The sequence below is a fragment of the Capricornis sumatraensis genome, chromosome 2 (assembly GCF_032405125.1).
Source record: "Capricornis sumatraensis isolate serow.1 chromosome 2, serow.2, whole genome shotgun sequence".
NCBI classification, from domain to species: Eukaryota; Metazoa; Chordata; class Mammalia; order Artiodactyla; family Bovidae; genus Capricornis; species Capricornis sumatraensis.
Window position 1 is genome coordinate 76,434,316 of NC_091070.1, and position 11,572 is coordinate 76,445,887.

Below are 11,572 nucleotides of genomic sequence, written 5' to 3' on the forward strand. Positions count from 1 at the left end.
ATGACGTTGGTGATGTCTCTAAAATCCTATGGCATTTCTCAGTGGGCCAGTCCACTGATAAGGAAGTCTCCTAAGATGTGAGTCCCTCCTCTGGCCCCCAACTGGGATATCCTATCAATATCAAGGGCAATACCATGCTATCGGAGTAGGGACCAGTGACCACGAGGTCACATTTTATAGTGTGTCTATGCTATACAGGGGCTTCTCTGGTGGCTTACACAGTAAAGAATCTGCCTACAGTACAGGAGTCTGGGGTTCAATCCCTGTGTCAGGAAGATCCCCTGGAAGAGGGCATGGCAACCCACTCCAGTATCCTTGCCTGGAGAATTTCATAGACAGAGGAGCCTGGAGGGCTACACACAGTCCATGGGGTCCACAAAGAGTTGCACACAACTGCGTGACTAACACTTTTGCTATACAAGCCCTCTCCTGTGGTTCTGTCACCTTGAGAAGAGAAATGTAAGGGCTGAGCAGGGAAAGGCAGAAAAGGGGCACAAGGCAGGCATATTCAGACCCAGAAGAATAATGGAGCTCAGATTCCTCTATAGTTTATTGTTACAGTAGAAGTTGTGGGAGACAGGAGGGTACCCCCCACATATAACACACTGTGGTCAGAGCCCCAAGGCAGCCCTTCCCACCCCCATGCCAAGCCCCAAGCAGCCATGCCCAGCTTGGCTCCCCCCCACCCCCCTCTAGACACACGCTGTCTAGATAGCTACCAAAGTTAGAGCAGCCAGCGGCCCCAGTCCCCTTCCTACTACTGCCCAGCTCCAGCCCTTCCGTCACACTTGTTCACCGCCCACCACCTCCCATTCCAACTTCCATTTCCACACTCAACGTTTCTGGCATGTCCTGAGGACCACTAACCCACCAGCAGTTCTCCCCTGTCACACATTCATTTAGGCCCACACCCTTCAGAGGTGAAGGATTAATGCGACACCATGTCAGCTTTGGTGAGAGGAGCCCCAGCCCGGAGCCCCTTACCCTTGCAATCTGGGATAAGGAGGGAGAGTCTGGGGGAGTCACCACAGACAGCTTCTACAACCTCTTGTCCCTTAGCTACAGACACCCAGATTAGGGAGCAGGGATGCATGCCTTCTCCGCCTTAACACCAAGATGAAGGAGAGGGATCATTTAGGGGTCTGGGTCCCTAAGAGATATTAGGACATCTCTCCCAGGAGCTGAGGGAAATCACAGGTTAGAGGTCAAGGTTAGGGTAGCAATCAAAGATCAAGGTCATCTCCCCACATGATCTGCCCAGCTTCCTGTGCTCACTTGGGCCCAGTGCCCTGTGCGCCTCCCAGGTTAGTACTGGGGGAGGTGAGGGCTGGGTCCCACACCCGGGCAACAAGGGTCACTCAACAGGAGACCTCCATAGTGTGCCCCGGGGGCCCTGAAGAGAGAGTCCCAGACTCGCTGCTCTGGGACAGGGTGCGAGAGCGGGACCGGTTGCCATCGATGGACGCTGCGCTGGTCAGGGAGGCCGTGCGAGACCGGGACAGGCGAGTCATGCAGGATGAGGCCACTGCGGAGACGGAAGGGAAAGCCAGCAGTCAGAGCGGAGGCGGCGAGAGAAGCAGGCAACTCAGAGTGGGGTGCTTGGTGGAGACGGGAGTTGCACATGGGGCCAGGGGTCGAGGAGCTTGATTTGACAGACAGTGGTAAATCCAAGAATTAGCCTCAAGTGGCTCCTGCCCCCGTGGCCCTCCCTCCTCCTATGCCGCAACCTCTTGTCCTCATGACAGCCTCTGACCCCCATACTCACTATAGCCCATGCCCTGCAGGAAGTACTTGAAGGCCTCGGTCAGCTTGCCTGGCTGTGAAAGTAAAACGAGGAAAGGGAGACAGCAAAGTGAGGTTAGAAACTGAGCTGTAGCCCATAGCCATGGCAGGTTGGAGATGGGGTGTGTAGCGAAGGGTATAGCTCAGGGCCACTAATATCCCACCCCACGAATGGCAGGGGCGCTCACCTGAGTCAGCTGGGGCTGCCCCCCAGAGTCAGCCATCTGTTCAGGAGAGAGTCATCCAGAAAAAGCGATAAACGTATAAAACCAATGAGCCATGCTGAGAGGTACAAGAGGGCCCTCTTCCCTAGGCTTCCCACTCCAGGCCGATGGGGTGTTTTCTGTTTCTTTTACTCCGCCCACCCACTTGCTCCCATGTAGGACCCTGGAAGCCAGCCTAGCAGCTGAATCTGGAGAAGATCTATGGCTCTGGACCAGGGGCCAAGAGTCAGGCTGAATGTGGAATAGGGTTACTGACCTTGAGGAAAGAAGTCTGGGTGGGGTCCAGTTTTGAGTTACATTCCACCTGGAGTAGGGAGGAGGTTGAATGAATGAAGTCACACTCCCAGTGGCCCCTCCCAACCAAAGGACCCAGGGGCCCAGATCCAATTCTTTTTTTTTTTTTTTTTAATTTTATTTCACCCATACCCACAACATATGGAATCTTAGTTCTACGACCAGGGATCAAACCCATGCCCCCCGCATTGGGAGCATGCAGTTTTAACCACTGGAGCACCAGAAGAGTCCTCCAAGTTCCTTTCTTATCAAGCCTCTGCCCATTTCCTTCTTGTAAGGAATCAACCTCTTATGCCCCAAAGTTACTCTCCCCGTCCCCAACAGAGCTTGCTTCTTGGCAAGCTAGCCCTCTGACTGCCACCCTCCTTCACCCAGCCCAAGACTCCCTACTGACCACTGCATCTTCGTGGGGTGCTTGGTCTCCTACCACCAGCATCACAGGGCACCTAGAGGCACAGTGTTGGGGAGCAGGTGGTGAGCCCCTGGCACTCCCTCCTCCGCCTCCTCCCAGAAGAGCAGTTGGCTCCAAAGAGAAAACAACCTTCTGAACCCCACTGACCCCACCAACAGAGTTCAAAGGGGTAAGACCTAGAGGGCGGTGGTTTGCTAAACAGGATAGGGGAGGAGGTGACAAGAAAATTCCCTGGCAAAAGACTCTCCTTCTGAAGGATGTAAGCATCTAGTAGGGGAAGATCCAGGGAGAGCGGGAGAGCTTTATCCCTTAAAGTCTTACTTGAGGGTGGTATCGCCTCCACGCACAAAGTTCAGGTCTCGGCGACTAAAGAGGGTTTAAAAGAAGAGTAGAAACTTTAGGCAAGCAGTGGTACCCACACATATGTAAGCCAGCTTCCCCATGAGGAAGCAATCTTCCTCCCCTAAATTAGAGTTGAATATTGGTGATTACAAGTGAGAACCGAAGGAGAAGGTGGCAGACAGGCCTCAAGCATGAGCCCTATGGTCACTTGTGCCCAAGGTCCCTGGTCAGAGGGCACTGAAGGGGACGAAGGGCACGAGGACCGGAGATCATCTTACTTCAGGGAATCCAAAAGTCTAAGGAAGTAACAAGAGAGAGGGGGCCGGCTTCTCAGAATTCTCCCCTCCACAACCCCCATCTGTCCTGCAGCTGCCCCCTACTGCCCAACAATCCGCCCACCTCGCACAGCCTGCTTCCCCTCCCCTTGGCCCTCTGCGCCTCCCATGACCCCCATTCCCGCTTCTACAATTCTCTCCCATGCCCACTCACTTGTTGTAGCTGTTCCAGTACAGTTCAATGTTATCCAGGTTGGGAGCATGTGCAATGATATTTCTATACTTTTGTATCAACTCGGAATTTCCGGACAGCTCTTCCTGAAGGAAAATAGAGGGAGAAGAAATAGGGCTGGGAAGGGAACTCAAAAACAGTTACGAGATGCAAAGAGGCAAACGTTCTTTCCTCCCCAAATTAGTCCCAAGTAAGGAAATCACCCCACACATTCCAGTCCCTGCTGATTCCCTCTACTTCCATCTTCCACAACCATTTACCTGGCTGAAAAGATGTCCAAGGATCATCTCCGAAATGGAAGAGGTGAGGCCTGTTAGCTATGAGGACAGGGCAGGTGAGACAGCTCAGGACATTATGAGGAGTAGAGACCCAAGTTTCTTTCCTGCTCCTTCCCCCATCCCTGAAGCTCACAGGCCAGCCAGTTATGTTGTTAGAGCCTAAATGGACCCACACAAGGGGAAGCCCCCCAAGATCTTAGTGCACAGGCCCCTCCAAACCTTGTGGGCTGCCCAATCCATCCAGCCTTTGGCATTGGGATCAATGTTGATGAGGACAAGACCCTCGACGGTATCAGGGTGGGTAAGCTAAGGGGCAGCAGAGGGAAGTCAGAGGCAGGCATGACTTATCCCCTCCCCACTGAGCTCTGCCCACTCCAGGCTCCACGGGGCCTGCTGCCCACCCTCATACTCACAGCCTCCCCCCAAGCACACACTAGTAAACACTGCCTGGGCCTTGGACCCGCCTTTTGCTTATCTGGTTTATTTTTTTAATTTCTTACAGCGTATCGCGACAGGACGTAGGCCCCAGCTCCAACACCAATTCCAATTATTGTGGAGAAACTGTGAAAGATAAATGTAGGTCTAAAGGGTCCGGGTATCCAAAACTTTGACTCTCCAAACTCCTCCTTCCTAAGGCCATGGGCACAAAGGACAGAAAGGGACCTTCCTTTGGGGGGATGCTGAAAAAGAAGGTGCTAAGGAGCTAAAAAATGGACACTAGTCTTTTCCCAGCTCTCTCCGAGAGAGTGAGTGTCTTGAAAAGAAACACCCACACGCCAACCAACTAGACACTGTTTCCTATGTAGCTCTTTGTCCATTCTCAACTTTCAGGAGCTAGTTCAACTAGTTCTGTCTTAGTTCCTGGTTCCTCTAGAGGAACTGGGAAGGGGGGAACTTAAAGCAAGATATTAAAAAAAGATACAAGTTTGGTGAACAACAGGAAGTATCAGGAGAAAGAGCCCAAGAGGTGAACCACAGCTGCCCAGGGCCCTGATGCCCAGGAAAAGCCAAGTCAAGGACAGAGCCCAGGTGTCATCAGCACTAAGTATGCCCCGAAGAGGCCACACCTGGCTTTCTTTTCCTTCTCTCACCCCCTCTGCCTCTGGAGGAGGCACAGGGAGGGGGAGGGAAAGACAGGCTTGTCTGGTTCCTCAGGGACTATGTCGCCCCCTCCTCTTCTTCTCTAGCTTCCAGATCAGAGAAGACCCTCCTCAGCCTGAGGCAGGGCCAGGCACACAGCTCCCTTCTCTTCTCTTTCTCCCTCAGAGCTACTCTGCTGACTCAAGTCAGCTTTCCAAAGCCACCCGCTTCCTCTCAACTGGAATAGACAATATCTAGTCCGGACAGAACTCGCTCAGGAGTTCTAAGGGCCACCTTGTGCTGGAAAGAGAACTCTGGCTCGGAGGGGTCCCCAGGCCTCTCACTTTAAGTACTGCAGGATGCAAGGGATCATGTCTGCAAGCTGGTCCAGAGATGGGTACTGATACCTGGGGAGGAAAAGAAGGTTAAGGAAAACACCAACCTGCCCCCACGGCCCCCGCCTCCGTGCGCTACTCATTCTCTCCCAGGGTCACCATTTGCCCTCCCCTTCCTCCTCCCTGACCCAATCTACTCCATACCTGCCATGTGCCTCACAGCCTGATGAGGAGGGAAGGAGCTAATTCTCACCCCAAAGGGAACACGGGAGCCCCCTCTTCCATGCCAGGGGCATCCACATGAACCCGCACGAAGTTCTGAATGATTTCCTGCATATCCGCAAATTGAAACAGCGGCTGGAAGCAGGATTTATCTAAAGAGAATCCCCATCACCCCAACAGTAGAGTCAGACGGGGAAAATGTCCCCAGGTCAGAATCCACCCTCTTTCTTTCATGCCACATTCAGACTAGGAGAGAACTACCCCTTTGACACGCCACGTGGCTCCCTTCCCATACTGGCCCTTCCCCTCCCCCTGCCCCTCCAGCCTCTTCCCAGAAAGAAATGGGAGAGGAAGTGAAGGTCCTTACAGTTGAGTCCCACATCATGGTAGGTGAGTATCGCTGGCCGTTTGGGTTTGGGGGTGCCATAGACAGTAAAAGTGACAGAGCCATAAGGTGTCTCCACAGAGTGAGTCTGCAGGGAAACAGGTCACCATCAGGCAGGAGTTAGGCTGAGAGCAAAAGAGGCACGAGAGGAACCTCCGTAACAGTCGGGGGGTTGCAGGGGTGGGGCAAAGAGAGGAAACTGGAGCCAAAAAGTAGAAGCAGGATCAGCAAGAATTTAGGTACAAACAACACTGGAAGATGATTTAGGGTGTGGGAAAGAATAATGAAAGATCGAAGAGCATCAGGGAACTCCGAGAAAAGAAGGAGACGGGAGGAAAGCAGGGAGATGGGGACAGGAAAGGACTGGAATAGAAGGAGAAGAAGCAGAGAGAAGAAAACCAGGCAGGGCCCCTCCTTCCTGGGGCGAGAAGAGCCCCTCCTCCCACCTGGGCTGCCCCAAGCTGTTACCTGTCCCTGGTCCAGGAGGATTCGGGCAGCTAACTCAGCCTCCTGGAGAGATACACACAGACAGATACACACAGAAACACACAGCAGAGTCACACAGAGAGACAGACACAGATGAAAGGAAGACAGGTAAAGGGGCCAACGGAGACCAATGACAGAAAGAGATTGACGAAAAAGAGACATGGAGAGGATGAAGGTTAGCATAGTGACAGGAAAGAAGCCTGGACTCTCAGTCGTGGTGTTTGGGGAGAGATAACATGGGGAGATATGGAGAGCTTAGGGGGGTGTGAGTGATAGTGAGTCTGGGAAGGGAAGAAGTGAGGGCTATGCTTGGAGGTCTGGGATTCCGGCCTGGGAGTCAGGGGTCTCTGATAACCTTGGCCACCTCGGGTGTCTGCCCTGGCAACAGCGGCTTCTCCTCCGTGATCTGCACTTCCCGCAGCTCTGCCATGGTGACCTGGCAGGGTGAGGAAACACAGAGACTGAGGAGGCTGCCCCCACACTGCACGCCTCCCCCAACCCCTGGCTTCCTCTCTCAACACTGGAGAGTGCTGGGTGCGGAGGGCCCCAGGAGCTGAAGACTACTCCAGGACCCAGAGAGAGGCAGTCCGGCACGCCCGGCTGCAGGGCCAGGCAGCTGGGAAAGAGGGCTTGGGGAAGAGGACTCAGGACACCACTTCCTTTCAGCCCGGCCATCCCAACACCCCTCAACACCGACACCTCACCTCCGTACCCCCTCCCCTATCCTGGATGGAAATATCAGGGTGGGGCAGCAGGGCAGCTCGGGTTTCCCAGGCTATATTTAGGGGCCACCCCACACTCCTAGTTAGGTAGGGGGTGAAACTCGTGGCTCAGTGACTGGGTGCTCTAAAGATACCAAGGGATGGGTATCGAGAGTTCACCACTGACTGTGACCTTCGACTAAAGCGCCAAGGTCAGCAGCGCAAAGAGAAAGGGGCTAAAAATGACCTGAGTAACATGACCAAGAGGGGGAGGGGGAAACCAGAAAAGAAGGACAAGGGACATCTGTGTCCAACAGACCCAATGCCTCCCTTCCTCCTAAGACTCCTGACTTCGAATAAAGTAACATGTATTCAACCTTTGGGGCCGGTGAGGAGCAGAGCACCTGTGCAGACCAGCAGAGTCAAGGGCCAGCAGCCTGGAGGTGGGGTCACTTACTTGGCTCCTATTGGCTGGATGAAGTAGGGTTAGGGGTCAGGGTTCTCACTCCTCCTGGCTCTGGGGTCTGAGAAAACAAGGCAATGAGGTGAATGACATGGGAGACAGATCCTGGGTCTTTTAGAGACAGAAAACCTAAGCCAAGACCTGGACTATCTGGGTCACCAATCCCTGCCAGGTCACTAACCCTCCCAATCTGTACCCACGAGTCCAGTGAACAAGTCTTCTCCAGGCTTCAGCTAGAATCAGTACAGGCTGGAGGGGTCTGCCGGGCAACACAGCAGGTATCAGTCCAGGCTTGGGGAAGGGGGGCGGGGGGCCGGGGGCCGGGGGCGGGGCGGGGAGAGGAGAGAAGGAAGTGCTGATGTGGAGGAAAGAGCGTGTCTTGTGTCAGAAACTCTGGATTCTACCCCAGGCTCTGCTGCTCCCACTGTGACCTTGGCTCCGTCTGTCACTACTTTTGCGCTCAATTTATTTGCAAATTAAAGTGGGGACTAAGGGATCCCCAAGATTTTTGACAGCTCTCGAGTGAGATGGGGTGGCAGAGCACGACCGTTTCTTCCACCATTAAAAAAAAATTTTTTTTTAAGCCTCGTGCTTTCGCTTCTCTCCTCCACCCAGTCTCGGTGTGGGTCCCGAAAGTGGAGAAGGAGTGTGTGGGGGGCGTTTCCACATTCTCTCCCCAGCGTGCCGCGACGACCCACAAGGGCAGAGAGCCAGCTGGGAAGGGATGGGGAGGACAGATGGGACTGACTGGGCCCAGCCTCCGGAACCTGTCCCTCCGAGTCCCCTCGCTGCTATCCGCGTGGAGGCTGACAATTCGCACGGCTGGCGCGGAGAGCCCTGGACCCCGGACTCAACTTCGTGCACGCCCCAAACACGCCCTGCAGCCCGCGGAGCCTCCGCCTCTGTGCGCCGCGGCCTCGCGGCCCTGCGGACCGGCTCCTGCCCACGAGCCGTGCACTCCGAGGGGTTGGGATCCAAGCGCCTCCCGGTACACCCCGGTGCCAGCCTGGCCCCGCGGCCCCACTCCCGCCCTTCCCCCTACCTGCTGCCGCCGCGGCCGCTTCCACCTTCACTTGCCTTTGACTCCCCGGCCCGCCCCGGCTTGGGCTCCCCGCAGACCCGCCCCCGGCCCGCCCCGGCCCGCCCACGGGCCGCCAGCTCCCCGCAGATCCGCCCCAGACCCCTGGTAAACACGCCCCCCTTCACCCCGCCCGGAGCCTCCCACAGCTCCGGGAGGGGCAGCGCTGGGGGCGCGAGGGGAACTCTGAAGAAAGCCAACTGCCCGCGCTACCCACAGCATTCACCACCGCCCCCCGCCCCCAGCAACCGGGCGGCTGCGGGCGTGGGAGGGGGGGGGTCCCTTAGTCCCGTGGGGGACCCCCGCGCCCGCTCTCAGCGCCGCCCCCACCCGTGATCTGGCCCTGCCTGTAGCACTCAGGCTCTTCCTGCGCCCCGACTCCAAGGTGGGAACGGGTAAAAGGGAGACGGAGCCAGGCTGCTGGCACTCCACGGTTTTGACTCCACCCGCCCGGAAACAGGGCTAGGCTAAAGAAGGACCGCTGCTGAGGAGGCGAGGGTCTCGACCGCGGACAGGGGGAGTGTGCCTGCACCGACTAGGGGGTGGGGGCGTCGAGGGCGCGGGAGTTACAATTTCGGGGCGCCCAGGGTCCTGGTACCTCCTCTGTCTGCAGTGTCCCGGCGACTGCTCTCCGGGTTGCTCCCTGAGAAGTTGGAAAACAAGGCGGGGAGGGAGGGGAGGGATGCGGGGGGCCGCTATAAATAGAGGGAGATCGCGGGAGGGGGGGGAGAGGATGGCCAACGGAGACTCCCGGGTCAAGGGCCCAAGGAGGGGCGGAGGAGGGGCCAGGACCCCCAGGGGTGCTGACTCTTGGGTAAACAGGCACAGGGGTGGAGTTAACTCTGTGGAAGTGGGGTGGGGGGTTAGGGAGGACGCAGTGTCCCGGGCTGGGACCCAAGAGACCCTGTGGCTTCAGTGCTAACCCCTTCTATTCTGGCCCAGAGAAGGAGGCCCGCTTGGCCCAGCCCAGGCAATGGTTTCTGAGGGGCTGCTGCGTCTCTCAGGGCCTGGGTGGGTGTGACGGCCTGGATCCCTCACTCACCCTGCTCTCTCCCCACCTATATGCCCCACCTCCCTGTGCCCCTCGGGGAAAAGTCACTCAGAATGGGATAGTTATGAGGCTAAAGGGATTCAAAGTTGTCTTACACAAAAGGACACAGACTGGATTTCTCCCCACCCGCGCCCTTTCCAGGTTCCCTTCCCCCAGAGGTCCCCACCCTATCCTCCTTCAGCCGGGTTCCTGAGTTGCCATTTCGGGGGCTGGGCACCAGGCCAGTTGGGAACAATGGCCAATGGAACTGGAGCTGCCAACTGCAACACCAGCTCAGACTGCCCCCCCAAGACCCCTAAATTGCCTTCCCCCTCCTGCCTGGGAACCACCCCCCACAATCACCCTCACCACCCCCTCCCATCCAAGGAACATCAATGCCCCTTTCATCCCCACTTGGCAGGGTCTATTGGAAAGGAGGGGCCAAGAGGGAGGAGGTGACCCAGAGTAGATCCCGACTAATCAAATCCAGCTTTTAACAACCCCAAACCTAAAGGATTCCCTCTAGGCCCCCCAATTTGGGGCACCCAAGTTTTCCTCCATTCCCTTCCCCACTCCCTTCATAACCATTTACCCAGAAACTGACACAGAAGCTGGGCACCCCTGGCTCCTTGCCTAGTCCCCTCTCCCCTCTGGATGCCAGTTTAACACTCTCCTGGACAAGGAAATGCCTGCTGGAATTGGGACCATAGATAAAAATGCATAGGACAGAAGAGAGCTCTCCCAGCCCAGCTGGAACTGGGGGAGAAGAGAGCCTACAGTGAGAAATTCTGCCTGCTGCCTCTTCTGATGTATCTAAAGTAGGTCTTACTTGGAGTGGGGGAGGGAAGGACCTGGAGGTTCCAGCATCTAAATTCGTCTCTGGGTCAGGATGACTCAGGGGGAACCTGATAAGGGGCCTACGCAGGGGCGTAGGGCAGGCAGGAGTCGGGAAATTTCCACTGGGATCTGTTTGCTTCCTAGGCTAGGGGTCTCAACCTGCCACAGGCAGTAAGAGGCTGCTTCTGCTCTAAGATGGGGTCCCTCCTTATCAGGGCAGGTCTCAGCCTGGTCCAGTGTCAGTGGCCCAACAAGAACATTTTCCCTAACTTTCTTCTCTTGGGCCAAGAAGCAGCTTCAAACTATACCTTCCAGTTGGCAACAAGAAGGACCTGCTCTGCACAAGCCACTGTATAGATGGAATTCAAAGAAGTATGAGTCTAGGCATACCTCTCTAGAGCTTAGGATCCAGTAGTTGAGAGAAGATACAGAGATAGAAAACGTTCAGAATGATGTAATATAAGATTAATTATTTACACAATAAGTCCTATAGTAAGAGTTTCCCATCCTTTTCAAGTGGGAGATCAGAGACTTCTATTCCCAAATGATGATTTTAGAATCCCCTGATGGAGACCAACTGTGAATTCAGCAAGTACTTTCAGGTAAGTTTGTTCAGTCTTCTGATAATTGTAACATCTATGCATGTATGCACCTACATGTGCAAAGTTTATTATTTACTCAATGACCAGTCTTCTGTGTATGTATGTATGTATATATATATATATATATAGGTTCCACAGGCCCTCAATAACTCAGAAACCCTTGCCCAAAGAGGCTGCAGCCCACAGGCTAAGAACCATTATCTTAGTATAATTCAGAGAAGGAAAGGGTTTTGTTCTTAGGGTAAAGCATCCTATGAGAAGTACAGTACAGTACTTGCATGAGAAGGAGGGCATTCTATCAAGGCAGAGAGACCATAAGGGAAAGTTTAGGGACAGAAATACACAAGTTACTTTGATGAACTCCATAGTAGCTACTGTGTGGAAGGTAATTCTCACATAGTACCCCCCCAATACTATAAGATAAATATTATTGTCCTCACTGTACAGGTGAAGAAATTAAAGCTCAGAGGTGTTTAGTCTCTTGCTCAAGGCCACTCACTAGCAAATGATTTAT

The 11,572-nt window shown here is 54.8% G+C and overlaps 1 protein-coding gene across 3 annotated transcripts; it reads right to left on the bottom strand.

The window, feature by feature from the left end:
• Positions 1 to 715: 715 nt before the first annotated feature.
• NDRG2 (NDRG family member 2) lies at positions 716 to 8,615 on the bottom strand. Of its 3 annotated transcripts, XM_068963583.1 has the most exons (17): positions 8,554 to 8,615; positions 7,506 to 7,572; positions 6,703 to 6,783; positions 6,330 to 6,371; positions 5,844 to 5,949; positions 5,508 to 5,628; positions 5,264 to 5,326; positions 4,340 to 4,400; positions 4,059 to 4,145; positions 3,822 to 3,878; positions 3,544 to 3,647; positions 3,034 to 3,078; positions 2,695 to 2,746; positions 2,263 to 2,310; positions 1,971 to 2,006; positions 1,766 to 1,817; positions 716 to 1,525 (listed from the first exon to the last, which is right to left on the bottom strand). In XM_068963583.1, the coding sequence occupies exons 3-17, from the start codon at positions 6,775 to 6,777 to the stop codon at positions 1,359 to 1,361; spliced, it is 1,116 nt and encodes a 371-aa protein (XP_068819684.1). In that variant the 5' UTR covers positions 6,778 to 6,783; positions 7,506 to 7,572; positions 8,554 to 8,615; the 3' UTR covers positions 716 to 1,358. The 3 variants fall into 3 exon arrangements, with proteins under 3 accessions (XP_068819684.1, XP_068819685.1, XP_068819686.1); XM_068963584.1 differs by lacking the exon at positions 6,330 to 6,371; XM_068963585.1 differs by lacking the exons at positions 6,330 to 6,371; positions 6,703 to 6,783; positions 7,506 to 7,572; positions 8,554 to 8,615 and having other exon boundaries at positions 5,508 to 5,611; positions 5,844 to 5,903.
• Positions 8,616 to 11,572: the final 2,957 nt, after the last annotated feature.